This window comes from Acipenser ruthenus, chromosome 14, assembly GCF_902713425.1.
Source record: "Acipenser ruthenus chromosome 14, fAciRut3.2 maternal haplotype, whole genome shotgun sequence".
In the NCBI taxonomy this organism is placed as follows: domain Eukaryota; kingdom Metazoa; phylum Chordata; class Actinopteri; order Acipenseriformes; family Acipenseridae; genus Acipenser; species Acipenser ruthenus.
Window position 1 is genome coordinate 13,174,567 of NC_081202.1, and position 23,649 is coordinate 13,198,215.

The window sequence follows — 23,649 nt, forward strand, 5'->3', positions numbered from 1 at the left end:
CATTTTGGCATTGGATTGACATTGTCAAATTGCTTGAATGTTTTCCTTTACAGTAATTACAAGTGCAAAGTTTGTCTCCAGCATAAAGACAATTGAAATGTTATAAAACTATTACAAAACAACTGCTTCTACTGCTACCCAAGTTGTTTATATGTAGAGTAGACAGGGCTAACAGGTTTGAAAAGTCACATTGTCAAATAATCTGAATGGAATGAAAAAGGCTACTCAGTCCTGGCCCTTTTAATACTCCAGACAAACTCAAAGTTTTGCTTTGCAACAGAAGCAAGAACCACTGAACTTTGAAGCCACTTACTTGTTGAAAAGGAAGACTTTGCACTGGTGGTACAGTTTTCTTGTATCGAATCCTTAGTTTCTATGTCAATCGATAGCTACTTACTGGCATATTGTCAAGTATAAGAGGCTATGCAGTATGTGCAGCCATTCACCTTCAGAATGCATTTCTTTTCAGCACAAACTGAGTTGCATTTGTCACAGTTCACAATTTCATCATCAACCGAGTATGCAGTATTGAAATCAAAGTATGCTTTCAAAATGTGGATACTACCTATCTGCTTTCTTAAAAATCAGATGGCGGGGGGTCACCATGAAGAGGTGTACATTACCACTCTATATACTTGTAGCTGCTACGCAAACTCCCCCCTTACTCCAAAGAGAATTGCCTTGTTGTCTCACACTGACGGCTTGTCTGTGCAAGCCTTCTGTGTTTCTGTACACAACACGTCATTACTCAGGCAGAGTCGAAGGAGAGGCTGTCAGTCTGTCACCGTCTTGTTCACGCAGAAAGAGAAATGAGAATTTAATTGTTAAAGTCGAAAAATATAATTTTCTTTATGATGCCAGTGTCAGTGGTTATAAAAACAACAAAAAGAAAGATGCCATATGGTAAGACATAACAGAACAATTGGAAATTGATGGTCTGTCTATCTCTCTTTATTTCACCTTAATTTTAGTCAAAGTGACGGGGTGCGCCACACACTGGTTTCGTATTTCTGTAAAATGACGCTTCTTTGTTTTGATAATGTTGACCAATAATAATAATCACATTCACACACTAACTGAAGATGTTATTAAAACTAAAAAATCAATAAAAAAGTATATTAAACTAATTTTCTCAGTATGTACAGTACAAAGAAATATGTGTAGATGTATTCCTTTTGAATAATTTACATGTTAAACCAGATATAAACATTCACAGTTATTTTTTTTTTAGTGCGTGGTATACCCAAACTATTTCTTTGTTTTATTTATTTTATTTCATCTACACAAAAGGAGCAAAAGCAGACAGTATTTTCTTTTCATGGCCATGCTGTATTCGTGTTGTTTGCTTTGCTCCCGGTGTGCATAGCCCTTACAATCTAGGCCAGTGGCATTGCTGTCAGCCATGCGCAAAAATCTTGATCCGTCAAGAGCAACCCACCCCCCCAAAAAAAAAAAATTAAATAAAAATCTAGCGGTCTAGGTTAAGGTTTTTCATCAATCCCAAGGTTTTTCAGCACTGGTCTCACTGGCATGAACACTTTGGGGTTGACATGTCTGCACACTGCTGTTGTTTTTTCAGTTTTAACAGCGGATGGGAGAGAATTTTTTGAAAAAAAAAAAAAAAAAAAGTTTGGCAATGTCACAGCATGTTCTGTAATACTTTGCGAATCCTGGGTTATCTCCAAGTTTCCTTCAAATGCTTGTACATGAAACGCTCACTCTCAGTTCATCAAAGACAGGCAGCTTTAGTTTAAAGCATGAGATCAATAAAATGATGCTGTATAAAAATCCCAGAGGTAAATACTGAACTTAGCTCTATCCTGTCAGATTCACAATGCATTTACCCCAGTTTGCCACTGAGGAGTGAATTTCACAAACCCAAATCAAAACTTGTTACACCTAGTTGTATTCCAAAGACACACTCTTTTTTAATTTGCATTATGGGGCTGATGGCTAAAACTACCTTACACATTAAAATGATAAGGAATGCATATTGTACTTTCTTGTTTACAATATTGAATAATATTGAATTGCATTGTGGACTTTGAACATGGGGTTAACATTGCTTCATAATTTTTGCTTCATGCTTTTCTAAACCTGGAGGCAAACAGCCTGTTGATTAGTAACAGGTTTTCTACAAACAGATAAGTAAGCAAATGTAAAACTGGAATTACGTAACATTATGGTAGTAACTCTAAAGGCGCTTTATCAATACATGCACACTGTACATTGTTCAACCATGTGTTCCCTTGATGATCTATGCAAATAGTTTTTTGTTTTGCTATGTAACTGAATGATGGTGTCATACCTATAATGTAAGCTAGGGATGTTATGTTTCCCCTGCTGTAGACCAAGATAGAAAGCGGCCTGATAAATATCGTATAGTCCAAACTCTGCATAAACATTATCATAGTTTCTTTAAATGCTGTAAGCTAAGAAAGTGCTTTAAAAGTTTTATTTTTTTAAGCTTTTTTTTTTTTATTATTATAAATCGTTAACATTATATAATTCCAGTTAAGGCAACAGAAGTAAATGCTTAGTAGCTTACAGTAAGTAATACTGGATTTAGGTCACCATTACTGTACTTTTTATTGAAGAATTTACACAACCAGATTCAATGACCTGTACACAGATTAACAGAAACATTTTGTTGCGTAAATAGTTCATCTTTGAACAATTATGCTCTTAATTAGTATTATAGCTTGACCATATTCCAGATAGACATATCCTTGTGTAGTTTCAGAGTACTTATAGAAAATATTGCTTTAATACACAAAGCATAACACGGGTGTCTGTGTTATATAAAAGTCACAATGTTCTTAAGCACATTTTACTAGAAATCTCCAGTAAAATTCCTACAATCATCAAGTATCCCGGGCATGTCTAGGACTTCTGTGGCGTTCCCCTCTTGTCTTGGTTTGCCTCTCCTGTACTTGGGAGTATTTCCATTTGGTTGGTAGTGTTTTGAGCTTTTTCCGTTTCTTGTCTGTGCACCAGACCCTCATGCAGTACTCCTCCACCCTTTGGAAGTTGCTATATCCTATCAATTGAAGGAACTCCTTGTACCAAAGCCTATTGGACCCATGGGACAACCCCTGCGGTGCAGGGCAAGGTTCTTTATGGTGTAGCTCTTCCTCATCGTCTTTATTAAACATTTCCTCAATTCTCTCCTCTTCCAGGACCTCCAGGGTGATTTTAGTAACTGTGTGGATGAAGCCATGCTCCACTGTCTGACAAAAATAAGTCCCACCATCCATTCGATGCAGTTTCAGGAATAAAAGGCCATGGTCTGTTTTTACAATTCTTTCATCTGTTTTTACCTAAATTCACAAAAGAAAAGCACAGGGGCAGGGGTTGGGGGGGGGGGGGGGGGTCAATATATGATACCAAAATAGCGTTTTCTATCACACAAACCTAGCGCAAAACAATGACTTTTATAAGTACTTTTTAAAATTTTACGTTTTGATAATGTACAGCATTTACTATTGCACCACATAGAATTTGACCAAAGGAAAGATTTATTGTGGATTACAGATATGAGAAGAATGTATATTAACACATACCCTACTGAATATGATAAGTTTTGTAAACTTAAAATGTTAAATACTGGCAGGGAAAAAAAAAGTTTTAGGAACAGGGACAGACAAAGAGTTTAAAAATATTCTGCAAAGTGTTAAATCTATGCAAAGTTCGCCTTACTTCATCCTTCCAGTTGTCATAATTCCTTTGTATAAACCAGAGAACGTTTGCCTGTGGAGACCTTGGTGTGCACTCGAGTAGTGTAGTGTTGTGTTCAATTCCATAAACCAGCCTCTCATCAGCCATTTCAGAACCCCCCCCTAAGGAAACAATGGGATTTCATTAATAAAATATTATATTTTTGTTGTGTTTTATTTACCGGTCTAGGTTAAGGTTAAGGTTAATCATATTTCATTTTAAGAGGGACTATTTATTTGTTTAACATGTTAACAGAAAGTACCTTCATTATTGAACTATTTACCAAGGCAGATACAGCAGAAAGAATGGTTAGGGTTAACATAATGGAGTGCTCCCCCTTTATAAGGTGGTCCGTTATACTGTGGAACAGGTTATAAGGTGGTATGGTGTCACGACAGTTCTGGCACGTTCCTTTTGTAAGAACATAAGAAAGTTTACAAACGAGAGGAGGACATTCAGCCCATCTTGCTCGTTTGGTTGTTAGTAGCTTATTGATCCCAAAATCTCATCAAGCAGTTTCTTGAAGGATCCCAGGGTTACAGCTTCAACAACATTACTGGGGAGTTGGTTCCAGACCCTCACAATTCTCTGTGTAAAAAAGTGCCACCTATTTTCTGTTCTGAATGCCCCTTTATCTAATCTCCATTTGTGACCCCTGGTCCTTGTTTCTTTTTTCAGGTCAAAGAAGTCCCCTGGGTCGACATTGTCTATACCTTTTAGGATTTTGAATGTTTGAATCAGATCGCCGCGTAGTCTTCTTTGTTCAAGACTGAATACATTCAATTCTTTTAGCCTGTCTGCATACGACATGCCTTTTCCACAGGGAGGCTGGGAGGCTGTGTGGTCCAGTGGTTAAAGAAAGGAGCTTGTAACCAAAAGGTCCCCGGTTCAAATCCCATCTCAGACACTGACTCATTGTGTGACCCTGAGCAAGTCACTTAACCTCCTTGTGCTCCGTCTTTCGGGTGAGACGTAATTGTAAGTGACTTTGCAGCTGATGCATAGTTCACACACCCTAGTCTCTGTAAGTCGCCTTGGATAAAGGCGTCTGCTAAATAAACAAATAATTTTAAACCAGGGATAATTCTGGTTGCTCTTCTTTGCACTCTTTCTAGAGCAGCAATATCCTTTTTGTAACGAGATGACCGGAACTGAACACAATATTCTAGGTGAGGTCTTACTAATGCATTGTAAAGTTTTAACATTACTTCCCTTGATTTAAATTCAACACTTCTCACAATATATCCGAGCATCTTGTTGGCCTTTTTTATAGCTTCCCCACATTGTCTAGATGAAGGCATTTCTGAGTCAACATAAACTCCTAGGTCTTTTTCATAGTTCCCTTCTTCAATTTCAGTATCTCCCATATGATATTTATAGTGCACATTTTTATTACCTGCATGCAATACTTTACACTTTTCTCTATTAAATTTAATTTGCCATTGTGACAAGGATGACAGAGGTTTGAGACTCAGACAGTTTAAACGTTCAAAATAAAGCTTTTTAATTAACAAAAATACAAAATAAATCAGCACAAGGGCCAGAAAAACAAAGGTTTTAAACACAAAATAATAAACACAAAACAAAACTTACAAATAAAGTTTCCAGGCTGGGCGTTGCCTTCACTGGTCAAAAAAAACTTACAAAACACAGCACACTACAAAACACAGCACACACAAAACCACTTCTTCTCTTCTAGAACTCTCTCTCCTACTGGGAGGCTGAGGCCTCTTTTTATGCCAGGTGGCTGAATAATAATTGAATAATTAATTGATGGATTGCTCACACCTGAAGCAATCAACCTGGGCAGGGAGGAGAATTTAACTCCTTCCCTGCCAGTATTTCTAAGGGCAGAGCCCTGCTCTGCCACAGCCATGTGTCTGCCCAGTTCTGAATGCTGTCTAGATCATTTTGAATGTGAATTGTGCTATAAGTCATTAGATCCTTTTGCATGGAAGGCCTTGGTTGCAAGGGTGTGCAGTTCTTTGATGGATTCAGTGTAAATGTTTTTGCCAACTGACGATGGGAATGAGAATGCAGAGTTGACCAGATAAGCCCAGAGCAAGACCCCATTTGCTATTGCTCAACTTGCTAACTACAAGCTGATGTGACCCATGCTCTGAGGATCTCTGAAAAACTGATTGCTGTTTGGTCGAATTTAGATGTCTCTACCTTTTGAAGACAGTTCTTATTTTTCCTGTCCTTATATTATATTCTACACGTCCATATATTTTGGAAGGTAAGAACTATTTTGAATGTATGTCTTTTATATTGATGCATTGCTATAAGGAAGAGAAAATATGTTTTAGTCTTAAGAGAGTGATATATATATATATTGAATGTTCTAGAATTAACAGTGGGCATTTTTAGCTTTATGCATGCATAGCCTGAAGGCTAAATATATAATAACCATACTTGTATTACTGTAGTAAAGTACTAATGCAGTTAAATCTGTAGAGGCACTGGAAATGCCCAGGTTGCCTATTAGCAGGGATCCAAAGTGGCTTGCAACCACTTGATCAATTTTTAAAGCATTTAATAAACCGAAAAGAGCACTACTACTGCTCTGATTCATTAAAACTTCAAATTAAATGAGTCTGTGTCATTTTCTTGATTATAAAAAAGTCATCTGGATATGTTGCAAGCCCAGTGTAAGACTGATCAACTTACAGGAGTCCAAAACATATTTTTGTCCTCCTGAACATCTCCCCTGAGTTTAAGAGTGTGCTTAGAGTATATCAATTATGTGTACAGATTATTATTCTTTTAAACAGCAAATATACATATAAAAGCACTGACATCAAAATTAACATCAAAGTTATTCAAGCACTTTACAATAGCTTGTGAAATGGTGTTGCAATTAACAGCCTGTAGGTAAAGTGTATCTGCAAGGACAGCTTTCAGTTCTAGTACATCAGGTGCATGTTCACCATTTAGGTCTTGCAAAACAAATAAAATGTGTAACCCATACTGATCTTGTGCATCAGTTGACTCGCCAGTGTGACCACTGACAAGCAACCAGACTGTTTTACCAATTCCATAATCTCCTGCTTGTGATACTCTAACTTTAGGTAAGTATTCACATCTCAGCTGGGCTGATGAAGGAATCATTCCACGTTTGCTACACTGTCTGAAGAATTTCCGTAACTTTTGGTTGTCCAGTTTTTCAAAAGGGATATTTGCGCAAACAAACGTCTCTGTCAGGTCAACATTTAATAAGTGGACTTTTGGAATATGGAAGTCGCTGTTTTTTGTTTCTTTGCAAGTAAAGCAGTCACAGTACTGCTCTGGATTTCTTCCTTTCTCTTTCGATGAATACTTGAATCTAAATCAAATTCCTGTCAACAGACTAGTTTCGGTAGTGATCTATAGTAACATTGCAGGATATACAGAAGAGCTTACCTCCATCGCTGTGTAAAACTTCTGCTGGATACTGCTTTACGTGATCTGCTGCAGACACATTTTTAGCCTTTTTAGAGACATCCATTTTCTTGTTTACAGTGCGTAGTATTTTAATTTCTCACTTAGATTGCATAGTGACATGACATCATCACTGCACAGCACTCTGCATGGCGAATATTACACACAGGCACATAGCAGAGCTGTACCGTTATTTTTTTTGTATGAAATACAAATAATTATGAAATTATTTTTATTTCTAAAGAATACTGGCTAATTTCATGATTTCCGTGCAGCCCGTGAAATTGCAATTTTCACAGGGCCTAGTTATAAGGCGGAACACAAATAGCACAGTCTCTTAACTATGGCTCCCTATTGCAGCGTTATAAAGGGGGAGCACTGTAATGTGTTTGATTAAGGACAGCAGTTTATGTTTAAATGTATAAAATGGGCTGGACAAACTGAGCAAGGTAAATAGCTGAAAAGAATTCTAACCCATGCAATTGTCTAAATAAAAATGACATGGCTCCAACTCTCATACGAGTCACATCATAGTCTCATCATAGTTTACTGGAAAGGGGTTAATCATTGTAACTTACATTTAAAATGAATGCTAAAATGATTCAGCAATGTTAGCTTTGAAATGATCACTGAGACTGCACAGTTTCTCATTATTCCTTATCATTACTGAATTTCAGTAATGAGGGCATTTAATACAGAGACAAACAATAACAGAACTTAAAGAATGAAGTAGTGTACATTTGTTTAGTAGTTTATTTTTATATGAAACAGGCTTTTTTTTGCTTGACATTATTATATATGCAACGAAACATATATGTGGAAATTAGTTTAGACACTACCCTTGTAAAAGTTTCCTATCATAAAAAACACAGCAAAGTGTAATAAAGCATAGTGAAAGCATGGTAAAACATAGTATTGTAAAGCCCAGAGAGGTGCAGTATATCATATTAAAAAAAAAAAAAAAAACATGGAAAAAGCATACATAGTATAACCATGGGAAAACTGCAAATACAGGCAAACCTTTATAAGAGTAAACACTGGCTGGTTGGTAAGAACCAGTAGATGCTTAGTTTAGGTGACTGTTTTAAAATGTTCACCCTTCTATATATACTTAATTCCTGACATTCTCACCTATCTGGCAGTGGCATACTGTAAACTACAGCAGTTTTGTTGAGGTACATACCGTGTATATGCTGCCCACGACACTGCTGCACTGCGTTACCATGACGGACATCTTGTCTACGGAAGCGTCTGCATAAATAATATGCAACACAAATTATATATATATATACGTGCAGTTCAGCAATCAGGACACCCTGCCGTCTGACATTTGTTTACTTTTTAAAGTTCTTTCACAGATACTGTGGAAGAAAATGCTGCCGTAATTACACTGTAACCTTAGAGATGTAAAATTGTCTCTAATGTGTTTTTTAAGGTGAACATCCATTTTCTGGCATTTTTAATAATATGCGGTACATAAGGTTTAATTGTGTTTATATGAAAACTGATTGTCAGTTTGTCTATTTTGTGTTCTAGAATAATGTAATGTTTTCAAAGAAATGCATTAAATACTGTCAATGGAATGTAGTTCCTGTTTAGTCTTTGCAAGACAAACAGTGGCCCCAGGACATTAAAAAAAGATCACTCACAAAGTCTTACACAATTGTTCAAGAGATGTCTTGGTAACAAGGATTTCTTAACTAACAGACACAATTAATACAAGTAAAAATAAAGCTATATCTTTTACAGTTCTTAAAGAAGATTGTTAAAAGTGTGCCATAATGGTAATTATGACATTTTTGCATTATGTGAGCATACACTCTAATTGAAACAAAACGGAATGTCCTAATGAAGATGCTGTTTGAGAATGCATAGGCTACATGTGTGCAATACTTGCTTTCTATTTGCTCAGTGAAAATGCTTTGACAATTAAGAAGATACTTTGATAAGCACCCAAAAGCCATTAGCTATAAACATGAGTAAAGCATCAAGGAAACTTTTTAGAACCATGAGGGAAACTGATTATCACTTTTTAGACACTGCTCGCCAAAAAACTGACGTATTGGTCTGTTAAGAACCAATAAGTCTCTGAATCCAGGACACAGAACCCTGGATTCAGTGTATAACCTGCAATTCTTTACAGGAAAGGGTTGTACTGATGTTTGTATTTTTATTGGCATAATAATACACGCACTGTGGAAGAATTGAAAAGGAAAATGCCCCTGTGAACTCTCAAGGAACAGTATACTGTACCTCCAGATATGAAATAACTTTTCATTTGAAATAAATAGTTTACTGAACCAATTCTATAAAAAAATAAAGCTTACAACATGTGTGTTACCTTTTAGTGAGTGTTCCATCTGGGTAATATCTGGAGCATGTCACCCCATCCCAGGCACAGTATGGATCCCTGGCCAGGCAGCAGTCAGCACATGCTGTTCCATACACATCACACTGATGGAGCTTTACCTGAGCTATTCCAGATACAGAACCGACGTACAGCTGCTGCTGTAAGGGAATTGAGTGTTAAAGTTCATTGAACATTTGTTCCCAGAACATATTTAAAAGAACTAAGGTTATTAAACATGAACATGACTTCAATATTTGGGTAACAAAACATGTCACACTAAATCAGTATAAAAAAAAAAAATAGATGTTGTTGAGGAGCATGGCCAAAACATTTTGAATAACATTCACTGCATTTTAGAACTGTCCCTTTCAAAAATGCGTAACATAAAAAGCATTGTCAATAGCTGGATCTTAAAGAATGGCTGTTAACTTTTATATCTCTTTTATAATACAGATTATATAATGAACCTACCCTTTTAACAGAAATTTCCATTGCCACTATCGGGACAGGAACCTTAACAAAAAAAAAAAAAATTAAAATGATTACTGTTATTATTAATATTACTACATTATTAACTAGAGATAGGATAACACAAATTTGCAACAAATTAACATCCTTGATGAAAGTTAAAAAAAAAAAAAACGAATTGCATTTTTGATAGTAAAACAAAATAAGGCCCATGATCAGAGACATCACTTGAACTTTTAATATCCATGCATAAGTGCAGCTGGGGTGTGGCTGGAGGAAGTGAGTACGCCCTTTACTCATTCCTTATTTAGGGGGCCTTATCACAAAGGCTGGCATTCATTATCCTATGTTCAGAGACATCACTCACACTTGATGGGTATGAGTGAGATTAAATAATGGATGGTGTCCCTCAAGGAGGGTTCTATTCCACTCAGACCCCTCACTCACTCAAGCATATGGTATCACTTCAGTTTTTAGTGCAGGTCACCTCCCTTAAGCTGTTTTAAATACTGGCCTCAAATTATGACATCAGTAAACATAAAAGACGGCAAACAGACCTCGAATTGTGCCTTCAAATATGGAATGTATTGGTGTATCCACAACCTAAATGTCAAGGAATGAGTCCCATTGAAAAAACGCAGTTTAGCACAGTGGTGCTGTAATGTACTCCATGTCACATATTCTCTATCAAGGTTGTGATAGTGTCACTGTTAATACAAAATCTGCAAAATACTGTAGCACAGCAAATGTCTCTGATAAATGACTCACAAATACCAGATGAGTCACACTGGAGAATTTACAAGGTATGACCATATCAAAATTTCAGATTAAATACTAAAGTTACCTTGAAAATGTGCAGTTCTTCTAGAATTACTTCTTCCATAGTTTCAGTTTCCTTGTTGTATATTGTGATCACTTTTAGTACAACACCATTGTCTGAAAAATAAATAAAAACAAAAATTCTCTAATACAAAATAAATAAATCAGGATTCAACATCAAGCTATGATTCAGAACCAGTTATCATTGTAAGTGCCGCTAGGTTCATTGTAATAATTAATAAAAGGAGGTGCCTTTTGAAGTGCAAGGGTTGACATGTTTAATTTTTTTTTAAACATATTTTTTTATTCCTTAGCAACCAGCAACATTTTGTTGTCAAAACACTAAAAACTAATTGGGGGGGGTGGGGGGATGGCAAAGTGACATTGCACACAATGTCAAAGGGGGACTTTTATTATTATTATTTATTTATGTATTTATTTCTGCCTGGTTATTCTTGTCGTCGACATGTCAGAACTCACTTACAGTATTTTTCAATAGGCCTACTGCACCTAACTTTAAGATGTGGTTGCTACTGTAGCGTTAATTTCATGTTCTGGACCCCGCACTTAATCATCACTGCCTAAGGCTGGCCCAGCTTGGATTTATAACTAGTTTATAACAAAATGTCCTGGCAGATGTCTCCCTTCTTCTTTACCTGTTCCTACATAAAGAACATTGTAGTGTCCATCTTCTGCTTCAACTCTGTCCACAGCAATCTGTTTGAGATTGTATTTCCCATCTGTTTTGAGAAGAGCCGGTCTCTTGTTTACAGGGTAGACAGGCTGGTACATTACAGGGTGAGCACGCACAAAGCGAAGGACATCGTCTGGGTAACCCTTGGAACTGGTGTACTGACCTCCATTCATCTTACTGGCACACTAAGGGGAAAACGACGAGAATAAATGAGCATTGTGAGGTGGATGGAAGTGGTACAGATGCATAAATCAAGCAGGACTATAGTACATTATATTAAATGTAACAGCAACATAGGGTTAATTTTGCTTTATTCAGTAATATTATATTAATACACATGTTCATAAATAAATATATATATATATATATATATATATATATATATATATATATATATATATATATATAAATTTGAGGTAGTTGGTTACATTTTTTTAGTTTTGCTTTAGTGACACTGATGGGATTATAAGGAGGTAATAAACATATTGTCTTTAGTATGGTGTAGCAGGGAGAGTTCCATCACTGTCTTCTCTGGCTTATGCGTGGTGCTGCAGGTGGAGTTTGGATGCTTGGCGTCAGACGTGATGCCAGATGTGTGGTTTCACAAGAAGGCATGACCAAGGAATCCTTGACTGGCTGGTGAGCATGTCTCAATAAGCGCCTGACTATAAATGAACAGTGAACACACTCCTTTATAATTTTCCAGCCGGATGCATGCGTTGGAGAGAGACGGGTCGGCTATGAACCACAACACTGAGTGCTTGTTCAAAGGGAGATGCTTTGTTCATTTTTGTTGTCTCTATGTGTTCAACCAGGACAGCTGAAACATTTAATTATAAGAAAAGTTTATAGATTTGGGGATTTTATGATTTGTGTAACACAGAAGGTTCCCGGAGCAGGACCCTCCTTTTACTAGAGGCAGCGATTAGCCACTTGTGGGCCACCTTTTGTTTTGTTAGTTTTGTTTTCACTGTGGTTTATTTTGCATTTGTGTGTGTGTGTTTGGGGGGAGGGGCAGGTATTACTATCAATGTGCGGACAGAATTTGAGAAAATGTTCCCACGAAGATAGCAACTTCTGAAAAACCAACATTTTGGGGACATCCCCACTTTGTAAAACACGGTTTTAAGAACTAAAAATGCTTTAAAAATGTTTTTATAAAAGTGTCAAAATACTTAGTTTGTTGTTGGCTTTCACCCTGTGTGGAGTTTTGTCTGACTGGAGGTAGAAATAGTAAATAAAAATATAGTGAGAGTCAATGAGAAGTCCCCACAAATATAGGAATGCAAGTGTGTGTGTGTGTGTGTGTGTGTATGTGTGTGTGTGTGTTCTTGCTACACTGCATACTGTATATCTGTTTCACACATTTACTACCATACTGGTACTTCGGTGAGTGTGTGTGTCTGTGAAGACCCCCCACACCTGGGCTGTCATCGCTGATGCCCTGGTGTCCAACACATGCAATAGCAACCAAAGTATTATTGTTTTGTATTTGTTTTAAAATTGAATAAGTAAATATGGAAGCCTGTGTGGCATTTGCCAACAATAACTCCTGTGTCCATCGTCTCAATCAAGGGGATATCCGCCCCTCTTACATACAGGTATTTGCCTAAATAATAATACAAAACTACAAACCCAAGATTATAAGTTCATCACTTTTATTGCTTTGCTACTACTGTAAATGAGGCTCAGTAAAAACTCTTTAAAACTGCCTGTCTGCTGTAAGCGTTTCTGCAATTTACAGTAGTCACAGCCACTATATCTAGATATGAAACTAGTGGGAGGACAGAAAGCGGAAAATAATGTAATTGCAAAGAGAGGAAAGAAGACTTTTAGATTTTAAAATGTTCTCCAATATAAACTTCATCTGTTGTAATTCAAGATATGCCCATGTGTTTTTGATAAAAGTAGCTTTACTATGGTTGCACCATATTCCCCCAGAACTCTCCCAGAAGCCCCTTGTCATTCCTGAGGCGTTGATTGAAAAGCCAAAATGGATGGATCCCCCTTTCTAAAACCAAATCAATCAAATGAAATGAAATCCGACGCAAACCAAGGGGGTAGAAAAGAAGAGTCAGGCCAGACCTACAGTATTTTCTCTATTATTTGAATTATGAAAGACATTATTAGGCTGGAAACAGAAGGCGTTCCAAAAGTGAATATTTTTCTTTTATTTTTTCATTTTTGGTTTCATCAGTAGTATTCCTGACCACACATTAAATTTCCATTTAACAGCAGCACGCTGGTGCCACATATCACAAGATGTTTAAGTTGATATCTTAACCTTTTGATATTTTAAAGGTCAGCAAGTATTCCATTTCCTAATAGTGTTTCATAGGTACAAATACAGTAAAGGGCTGATGTAGGCAGAGATCTACTTAGGAAGAAAACTCTTTTTTTTTTTTCCAAATTACTTGCTTGCAAATAAATAACACAATACCTAAAGACAAGTTTGAACCATGTTGCTCAGAAGTGACTTTTGACAACGATTGGTCTCAATGTGCTGAACTTAATTTAATTGATTTAACTGATTTGTGTAAAAGCTGAGCAGAATGATAATGTTACCTTCAGCCCAATAGGAAGACACACTGACATTGTTCATGGGTGAATTGAATTTATCATTCAATGGCATTTTTAAAGTATTTGAAATTATGTAATATTCACCTCATTATTCCAGAAGATTTTACTGCCATTGTCAAGCTTTAAGTGCCTAAAATTCACTTCTTGGCTTATGCATAGGTTTAAACTCACCATGCATCTGCTACTGTATACATCGGTACAGGGCTTATAGGATTGCTAACACTATGATGTGGGCAACGCGATGTCAAGTGAACTTTCAAAAGAAAGCAAAACAGTTGGTAAAATATCATTATGTTAAGACACAAAGGCATTAGCTGAAAGGTTTCACTTCAGAAAAGTTTTTCCAGTAAGAAGCCTGTGAATAATGAAATGTTACTACATAAGTAGTAATAATACTTAAGTAGTAATATATAACAAGGCTTTAAAAATGACTTACTGATCCAGGTCTTGGAAATGGCACTTTTCCTTCAAAAGCTGCCCAATGGTATTCTGGTCCTTCTTGGTGTGCATATGGCCCATTGAATGCATCTCGAACATCAGCCATATGATAAACACACACAGCATATCCTTTAAATACATTGCTATAAAAAGGAAAAGCAAAATAGCAGTGCATGCATGTAGACTATTCCCCATGCTTGCAGTGAACACCTATTTACATTATGGTAATAGAAATCACCCAGATCAGTGGGACCATGGAAAAACCTTGACTTTGAAGAAAAGTAACTACTACGTGAATATCAAGACTGTTAGCAGCTTCTAGCTAGGCATTTTCATTGTCTACCGTCGCAGTCCCACAGCATTACATGTTTAGAACAATCGATATCCTATCAGTTAAAAAAACAGATTTCAGATTGGTGCACATGTTGGCTGTTAGGTTAAAGGTTAAGACTAACTGGTGGCATTTTCCAAGAGACGTACTAAAGGCTTTAAATCCGATTTCGTCTTACTCATTCTTGTTCAATAATACAAAAATAAGTTGCAATGTTGTACTGTAGGATTTTAAGAACAAATGGTATATGATATACATTTTAAAAGACACATGTGTGAGACAGGTAATATTATAATATACACTGTGTGTTCTTAGTTTAGCATACTTCAGAAATAATTATGAACAAATGAGAATCATGATCTGTTTGGAGAATAGCGCCTATATACAGTGCGCATGTCCCCATGTATGACTGCACGTTGACACACATGCACTACCTGATTATAAACATCTATTAGTTCAACTGAATTAATACAAAAATGTATCCTTTCAGACTAAAACATATGTATTACAAACATGCTGGTAATTAATTAATTATTTCTTTGTTTTGTCAAAATATTCTTTTTTGGACATAGCTTTTGAGGAGATTGTTGCATGACACAGAGGTCAATGAACCTAGAAGGGTTTGTTCCATGCTCACCAGAGGGCGGTAGGTACATGTTAATAAGGGTGCTGTGGTTGTACTGTATATGTCAATATTTCAATTTAGCTATTGTAATGTTTGGAATTTAAAATATAATTAATCTACATTGCTTATTTAGTCTGCATTCAGCAAATTGTGTTATGGTTGTGATCTGTACATGACGACTGCACTTTAGCTCAAATCACTGACCTTGTAGTGCTGAATAGGGCAAAAACCTCAGGGTTTTTATCATCTCCTGTCTGGAGTAGGAACACATCCTCTGGAAAACATATGAAAGACCTTAGTGGTTGTCTTTATTTTAGTAAATATGTAGTTCAAAGGCACATGTTGGGTAAGAGGGTGTTTTAACTTGTTTTACCTCGCGGGTTGCACAGTACACCCTATACCACCATTTGGAGAAGTCTGCTGTGAAGTCAGTAAGTCCAGTCCAGATGGTTTGATATCTTTTTAAAGCAGTGGTTAAAACAACTTTCACACAGTTTCTTCTGGTAACAGATCTTTCTAGACCCTGTGTAAAAACTCAATCGATGTTTTCTATCAGAGCAGTTGCTCCAATAGTTTTTCCTCTTTCAAATCATATCAGTATTATTGAGACGAAATATACAAAAAATAAGATAACAAATATAGTTTTGTAATGATGATAATGGGGGGAGGGGTGGGGCAGAATACGTTAACATCTACAGAAATAAGCTACCATATCAATAAGTCACGCATTTTATTTTAAGTATGATTCAATCAATTTGTATTACAAAGCTGTATTTACCCAGTTCATCAAAATGTGTGTCAATTCCATTAGGCCCAGGCACAGAACAAATAAGTCGTGTTTTGAGTAAAGTAGTCCATTTATTTACCAGCATTCTTTGTCCTCCAAGGTCATTCTGAGGAGCAAGCAAAAATTAAATTGTTGATAATTCCCCAAATATCTGACAAAGGACAAGTTTAGACAGCATCAATCTGGGCATCTGATACCTCCATGTAAAATCATAAATACAATTTGATTTTCATCTTCATCATTTTAGAAGGGTGAAGTGCCTGATTGGGTATGGTGGTGAAGATCTACATCTCTCTGTGTGTTTATTTAAAGCACATAGCAACATTACCATTGCAAAGCCGATTTTGAAGGAGTAGTGTGGCTAGGCTTTTATTACAGTAGTTTATAAACTGTATACTGCAATGATAAGATAACTAGATTAATGAATGGTGTAATAAGTCTGGGAACCTATCATTTTCCAATGTATGAAGAAGACATCAACATAATAGTCAGCCTCTGCATGATGTTATTTGGAATACACTGACTATTAGGTTATGTATTCCAACATTTCAAAAAGCTGTGAACCCCTAAATGCGGATTCCCACAAGTTACTAAGTAAGCATGTGTATTTATGTATATAGCACCTTTTATACAACAGTATCTCAAAGTCAATAAAAACAAAAAATAGAATAAAATTAATTAAAACAATAAACAAATGAACATGAAAAAGTTATAGTTAAACAAACCAAAACCAACAAAAAACATCAATATTAGTAGAGAAATAAAAAGAGAAGAAAGAGCACTTTTAACATTTTGTATAAAATCCTAGTCTAAAAAAGTGAATTTTTAATCATGATTTAAAAATATTAAGTGACTGCATTGCTAATATCAGTTAGTAGTTTTTTCCATAATCTGGGAACATTGTACCTAAAAGCAGCTTTTGGCCTTCTTAAATAACTGTGCCAAAGTGGTACAACAGTGTGCCGGTGCAGGTGACCCCTTGGTTAATGAGAGCACCTGCTCCTCCAATCCACGGATGCTACATCATTTCCCTTCCGGGTCGATGATTTAGTGTACCGTAGCTTTGCCCCCTTTCTAGATGGCCAACTTCCACCTAACCCTGGGTCGGGCCATCCAGTCCAGGGTACTCTGTTCCCATTACACAGCACCCTCGCAGGTCGGGAGGGAGATCTAACACCAAGAATCATTCGATCTCTGTCACAATAACATAATAATAATAAATTCTTACAGCACAGACTCTCCCAACCCTGGTATAGACCACACCACCATCCACCTCAATTGCTTTTTCAGTGAAGAAGAAATACACTTTATCATCCTCGTGGTCATCATTGTCAGGGATAACATACGAGCCAACAAATTTGGGTTCTGAAAAACAAAAACAATAAACTAATAATCTAAAACAAACCCTCTCTGACATTTTCAACATCTGAAATCATAAGAGCAAAAGAGAATGTAGGACTACTGTACACGGTTATCTGCAGCCTCCCCACAGTAAAAAGCATTAGTGGTATTGAAACCATATAATTCAACCTGTAGTACCTGTAATTTAAATTTACATTACAATACAATGCAGTTAGATAGCACTGTAAGGGAATAACCTGCTTTAATCTACTCGTTTTGTTTATTATAGTTGGGTGTATTTCCCCTCTCAGATAGTGCTTTGTTTTTGAATCGCAGGAAAGCTAAGTAAATATTTAGGGTGGGGAAAATGAAAATTCAGTCAACACATGTCTAAATGACATGCACACATTACTGTGTTATTTTCTTTTTTTATAGTGGCCTGTGACTAATACCGTCTGCAGTTGAAGGGGTCCCTGCATTTTTTTTTCATTAATTATTTAGTTTATATCACTTGCCTAGGAATGTGTTAGCATGGGTAGAAGATGTTTTCAATGCTACCCTGCAAGTTCACTGATTTATGTGAGTTAGACAGTAAGAAGACAGAAATTGAAATGTACACCTTTTTGCCACCTGCTGGTAACCTTGGAGCTTAAACATATTAAAACTACACTAATTATAACAAACCAAATAACAATATGCAACAGATTTTGCACTCATTTCAATATTTATTTACTTTGCGCTGGACTGTTTATTTTGGGAAAGCATATTTTGAAATTATTAAAATAAACACTAAACTGTGTTTAAAACATGTTGCATAAAATATGCTAATATTTCAATTTTGAATTAAAGAAAAACAAAGAAGTGAAAACTAAATACTTTTTTAAAACAAGGATACCAGTGATAATGTTGCTCATGGGTCATTCCATGCCAACTCAACCAGAAAAGGGACATTTCGTTGCCCGTCCGTCTCAGATTTTCGAAGAAAAAATTCACCTGGGGGTTTTCTGACATGCTGAGTTCAGAAATGATAGCCATTATTTTGTTTTTTCAAATGTCCCCTTTGACCTGTGACCCTTGTCTTGCAATTTGCCAGAAGTGAGTAAGGTGCTCCTAGTATTTTTTTTCTGAAAAGCCCTATTCATTACGAGTAGAACAAGGTGCTACACATGATGGTAGCATCTAAATTGCACCCAGTTCGATTTTTCTGGTCAAGGTCCCTTTCTCACTTTAGGTTGACCTTTGCAAGGTCGCAGGTCGAAGGGGAAATTAAAAAAAAAAATAATGGCTATCATTTCTGAACTCAGCATGTCTGAAAACCCCCAGGTGAATTTTTCTAGGAAAATCTGAGATGGACTGGCAAAGGCACTGGTTGAGTTGCCATGGAATGACCCTCATGCTTAAAAGGAAATCAACTTCTTTGGTTATCATTTCTTTAAGGACACAGTTTTCTAGTGGTACAGTATACAGCTTTAAGGTTCTTTAAAAGCACTTGCCTTTCAGCTGCCGTTCATCATTCTGTTCTGTTCTTGTGTAGGAAAGGTGGTCCATCCGATAAATAGCAGCATCGTATCCCCAATAATCCGTATAGAGCCCAACAAATAACTCACCCCCTGAAGACCACAAGCAGGACATTCGCAGGGTTATCACAATATGCATACACAACGTATATACTGTTTTATAGGTGACCCCTAATCATCAATTCCTAAAGACTTGGAACAATTTCATTTTGACTAGTTAAGCAGGTAATTTGTTCAATTTAGTAATTTAAAGATAATTTGGAAAAGAAAAAAACTGAACATTCTGCAGCTCTCATAGACCAGAGCTGACCACTTCTGATTTAATTGAACACATGAACTTATATTCTTCAGAACTTTATAATTAAGGATTGTGGCTGTCCAGGACCAGGGTTGGCCACCCATGCAGTATATAGTACTACAAAAACAATGTATTGCAGAAATGCATATTTATATAAAAGAGTAAAGATGTTTACTGTACTGAAAAGCAAAAGAAATTTCCACAAGGGGGCAGTGTTGGATAAATTATCACTGCACATGTTTTTGGAGGAAGATTACAAATATGAGATCAGATTACAACAAAATAAAGATTACCATGACATAATTTTTTTTTTTTGCCAGACAGGGCCTGGTAGTGGTGGATTTCTCATGGTTTACAGTTTGTACTTATATGTATTTGTTGTTTGTGAATACCAGCGTCTGTAAATATAACTTATTTTGAAGGACATTATTTAGGGTGTTGCTTTAAATTTTTTTTAAAAAGTTGAAAATAAAAGTGGTTAGACAACACATAGTTGGTTATTGACAACATGTATTTCATCTTCATAATAATGCGGCAGAAAAATTAAATATGTACAGTAAATTATGACCCAAGGAATGTTAAACACAGTCTAAATGTAATCAAGTAGCCTTCATTTTGACAGTGAAAAGTTACTTGGTTTGTCCTCTCTTTTATGGGCATGCCTGAATATTTTGGCAGATGCAGTTCAGACAGCAATGTCATCCATCTATAGACAATAGAGGGGTCAGGGGTTGGTATAAAGAGTTCCCCAGGGATTTCACACACCTCCCTTGATCTGCTTAATATCAGGCTAACAATTCAGTTGAGGCCCTTTGGATGAACTTTACCGATTTCTCCAAGCAGGATTAATCCAGCTTTTTTTTTCTTTTTTTTTTGGCAGGAAAGTGTATATCCAAAAACATGAAATAGATTAATATATTATTTACCTTCAGATTTATTACAACCTTTGTCAAAATTATAGGATTAAGCAATTAAATACAGTTGACTAAGATGCATATTCTCCCAGAGAGACTACACCCTTATTCACAGTAAGGCTAAAACTATTTAAATGTATTGAAAACAGATGTAGTGATGTGGTGTTGTCCATCCCTGTAGGGAAATAGCATGGTAGTTACTCTCTCATATAATGATTTGACTTCAGTATGACTGTAAATGGAATTCATTATTTTCTTCCTCCTAGGGATGGCACAATTAATCTAAGCCTAATAAATCTTTAAGAGAAACCATTTATCAACTAATTTTCTGCAGCTTTGCTCATACACTACTAGATTAATTTAACTGTGGGTGGGTGTGCTTGTGGATTAAATGTACAGTATATGAAGACTGCTTGTTAAAGATACATGATGAACACAAGACTAGAGTTGGTATGTGCTTGCAACATGGTGTAATAATAAGTGTACCATGTTCTTTACTGTCCTTTGTAGGCTTTGTGGTCTACTCGTCTTGCCATTTGGTGTTGCTGTGCTCAACAAAGGAGAATTCCAAGAAAGCACAATGCATCAGTAATTGAACTCGATTCTTTCACAATCATAACAATGCAAATGGCTATGTTTATAGCACATTCCCAGTGAGTATGATTTAGTGCTACAAAGAAAACAAGCAAAAGCAACTTGGAGAACTGCACAAAACAATACCACTCACTTTATTATTATTTATTTCTTAGCAGACACCCTTAACCAGGGCGACATACAATTGTTACAAGATATCACATTATACATTTTTTCACGTTACACAGATATCATATTATTTTCTTACATACAATTACCCATTTATACAGTTGGGTTTTTACTGGAGCAATCTAGGTAAAGTACCTTGCTCAAGGGTACAGCAGCAGTGTCCCCAACCAGGGATTGAACCCACGACCCTCTGGTCAAGAGTCCAGAGCCCTAACCACTACTCCACACTGCTGCCCTTAGAACTGATTTTCTTTGGAACGTGTCACAGTGAACACATAAGAACATAAGAACAAGAAAGGTTACAAACGAGAGGAGGCCATTCGGCCCATCTTGCTCGTTTGGTTGTTAGTAGCTTATTGATCCTAGAATCTCATCAAGCAGCTTCTTGAAGGACCTCAGGGTGTCAGCTTCAACAACATTACTGGGGAGTTAGTTCCAGACTCCCACAATTCTCTGTGTAAAAAAGTGACTCCTATTTTCTGTTTTGAATACCCCTTTATCTAATCTCCATTTGTGACCCTTCAGGTCGAAAAAGTCCCCATGGATCGACATTGTCAATACCTTTTAGAATTTTGAATGCTTGAATCAGATCACTGCATAGTCTTCTTTGTTCAAGACTGAATAGATTCAATTTTTTTTAGCTGCATATGACATGCTTTTTTTTTTAAACTGCAGTTTTATATGAGGAAAAAAGTGATAACAAATAAATCTGTCTTACGTTTTAAGGTGGAAACACAAGGGCTGTTTGGCTCAAATGGACATCTGCCTCTCCCACTCTCAGTCATGTTAATCTCCAGTTTAAACAGCCTGTCCTAAAGAATAAAAGAATAGTCATACACACTGTATAGTGTAACTCATGCGGTGGGATACATTGTAATACAACAAATTAACCGTTTCAAACTAAAGAACTAAAAGTAAAACAGAAGAAAATTGTGTCATGTTGGCACAATTAGATCCAGCTGTCCATGGAAACCATTTAGAACTACTATATCACACACTAAGACATTCAGCCTTTAACTTTTGATTGAGCTGTTTGATAAACTCAGAGCTGATATACTAAGCAGTATACTAACTAGTTGTGCATTATCTCAGTACCTGGTTTTGATCAGTGTTTCAAATCAGCTTGAAAAGACAGCAATGTTCAAAGGAATGGAACGTCTAACATAATTATCTGGACTAGCATCAGATGTATCAAGTTTACTTTAAAAAAAATTTAGAAGCCAAATGTTTTATGTAAGTATATTTAACTGACCTAAAGCTGGTGGTATTTTGCACCTTATGATTTGACATGAGGCTTCTGTTTTTGTATCTTTGAAGACACTTTCAGCAGTTGGGCAGAGTTAGACAACAGTTTAAATATAAGACATTCACACTCATTAGGAGCACTGATAAGAATTATTGAACATTATTAAGGCAATAATACACTTCTATATGACAACGTAATACTTGCTAAAGCCTACATGTCATAACCAATCTTCTTACAAATAAAAATAAATACAAACATCGAATCATTTATAAGTTCAGCTCATTTTGGACACATTTTCTTTCTTTTGAACTTCAAATTAGTAGAAGAAAGCCATGTGACAAATTATTCTTAATCACCACAGGGCCTATTGAAGCTGTCAGCTATATTTTAAAATATCATGGCTGTCATGGTTAACTTGTCTGAAACTTTAAAGATATAACCTCTGTAAAAACATTGCTAAGTGTCTTTTCATTTCAATTTAGACAACTCAAACTGAAGAGTATTAATGACAATGCTTTAACCTGTGAGATACACTATGATATCAACAAGACATTATGGCCAGACTTAAAGCCAAGAAGTAATGAGGATTTCTGACAGCATCTTGTCTGCTTTAGGTATGGCTAATGTGGACCTTTAACGGGTTAGACAAGACTCAAGGTTTTATGCAGCTACAAAGCAGAAATCAGCCGGCACCAAAAAAAACTGTCCCATTGCAAACTGTTTAGTGAAAGTAGAGTGACTAGTGTCCTTGCAGAGAGATAATAGAAGGGGTTATCCTTCTTGTTGGGGGCTCTCATTAGGCTCTACACAACAACTATCACAACAAAACTAGTTTACACTGAATTAATCCAGGATTGCAGCTGCCTATGTTAGTCATTTTAATCAAACAATCTTGTTTTGTAAAAAGTAAAACCTAGCATAAACAAGAGAACAAGTTTTGTTATTTTTTTCATGAGCCATGGAAAAGCTTGGTGATTCCTGTTATACAGTCCAAAAAAATTGAAAGCATTTGTATTGATTTTAGCTGCTGTCCAAATCTTACAAACTTCAGTGGGAGCATCAGAAAATTCTCTGCCGAATGACCAAAGGAGAAATATTTCTGGAAACAGTTTCTCAAAGTCCAATTGTTGCGTATGCTGAGCTAATGCCTATATGTTTTTACTGTAAACACATTAATGTTTTCCTATTTTTTAATTAATTCTGCATAAAACACAACCCATAAATTGTAATGGAAGTTGCATTGACAATATTATTACTTCATCATGTTAGTGTACGGTAAATGTTAAGCATGGCCTTATTAAATTAAAAACAAATCATATTGCTGTGTCAAAAAGCTCCAATC

General features: G+C 36.2%; 1 protein-coding gene across 3 annotated transcripts in view; it reads right to left on the bottom strand.

Annotated features, from left to right (window-relative positions):
* Window positions 1-1,670: 1,670 nt before the first annotated feature.
* Window positions 1,671-23,649, bottom strand: part of LOC117419932 (semaphorin-3E-like) — a 41,543-nt gene continuing 19,564 nt past the window's right edge. For 2 of the 3 annotated variants that reach the window (XM_034033335.3, XM_058985882.1), the window contains exons 5-17: window positions 21,780-21,873; window positions 19,064-19,180; window positions 17,458-17,594; window positions 16,221-16,335; window positions 15,647-15,716; window positions 14,485-14,629; window positions 11,431-11,653; window positions 10,800-10,891; window positions 9,959-10,000; window positions 9,479-9,645; window positions 8,321-8,388; window positions 3,700-3,839; window positions 1,672-3,320 (exon numbers count right to left, since the gene is read on the bottom strand). In XM_034033335.3, coding sequence (XP_033889226.3) covers window positions 2,865-3,320; window positions 3,700-3,839; window positions 8,321-8,388; window positions 9,479-9,645; window positions 9,959-10,000; window positions 10,800-10,891; window positions 11,431-11,653; window positions 14,485-14,629; window positions 15,647-15,716; window positions 16,221-16,335; window positions 17,458-17,594; window positions 19,064-19,180; window positions 21,780-21,873 — 1,866 coding nt within the window. In that variant the 3' untranslated portion in view covers window positions 1,672-2,864. Of the gene's footprint in view, window positions 3,321-3,699; window positions 3,840-8,320; window positions 8,389-9,478; window positions 9,646-9,958; window positions 10,001-10,799; window positions 10,892-11,430; window positions 11,654-14,484; window positions 14,630-15,646; window positions 15,717-16,220; window positions 16,336-17,457; window positions 17,595-19,063; window positions 19,181-21,779; window positions 21,874-23,649 lie in introns of all 3 variants that reach the window. The other variant, XM_034926400.2, reaches the window with a different exon arrangement.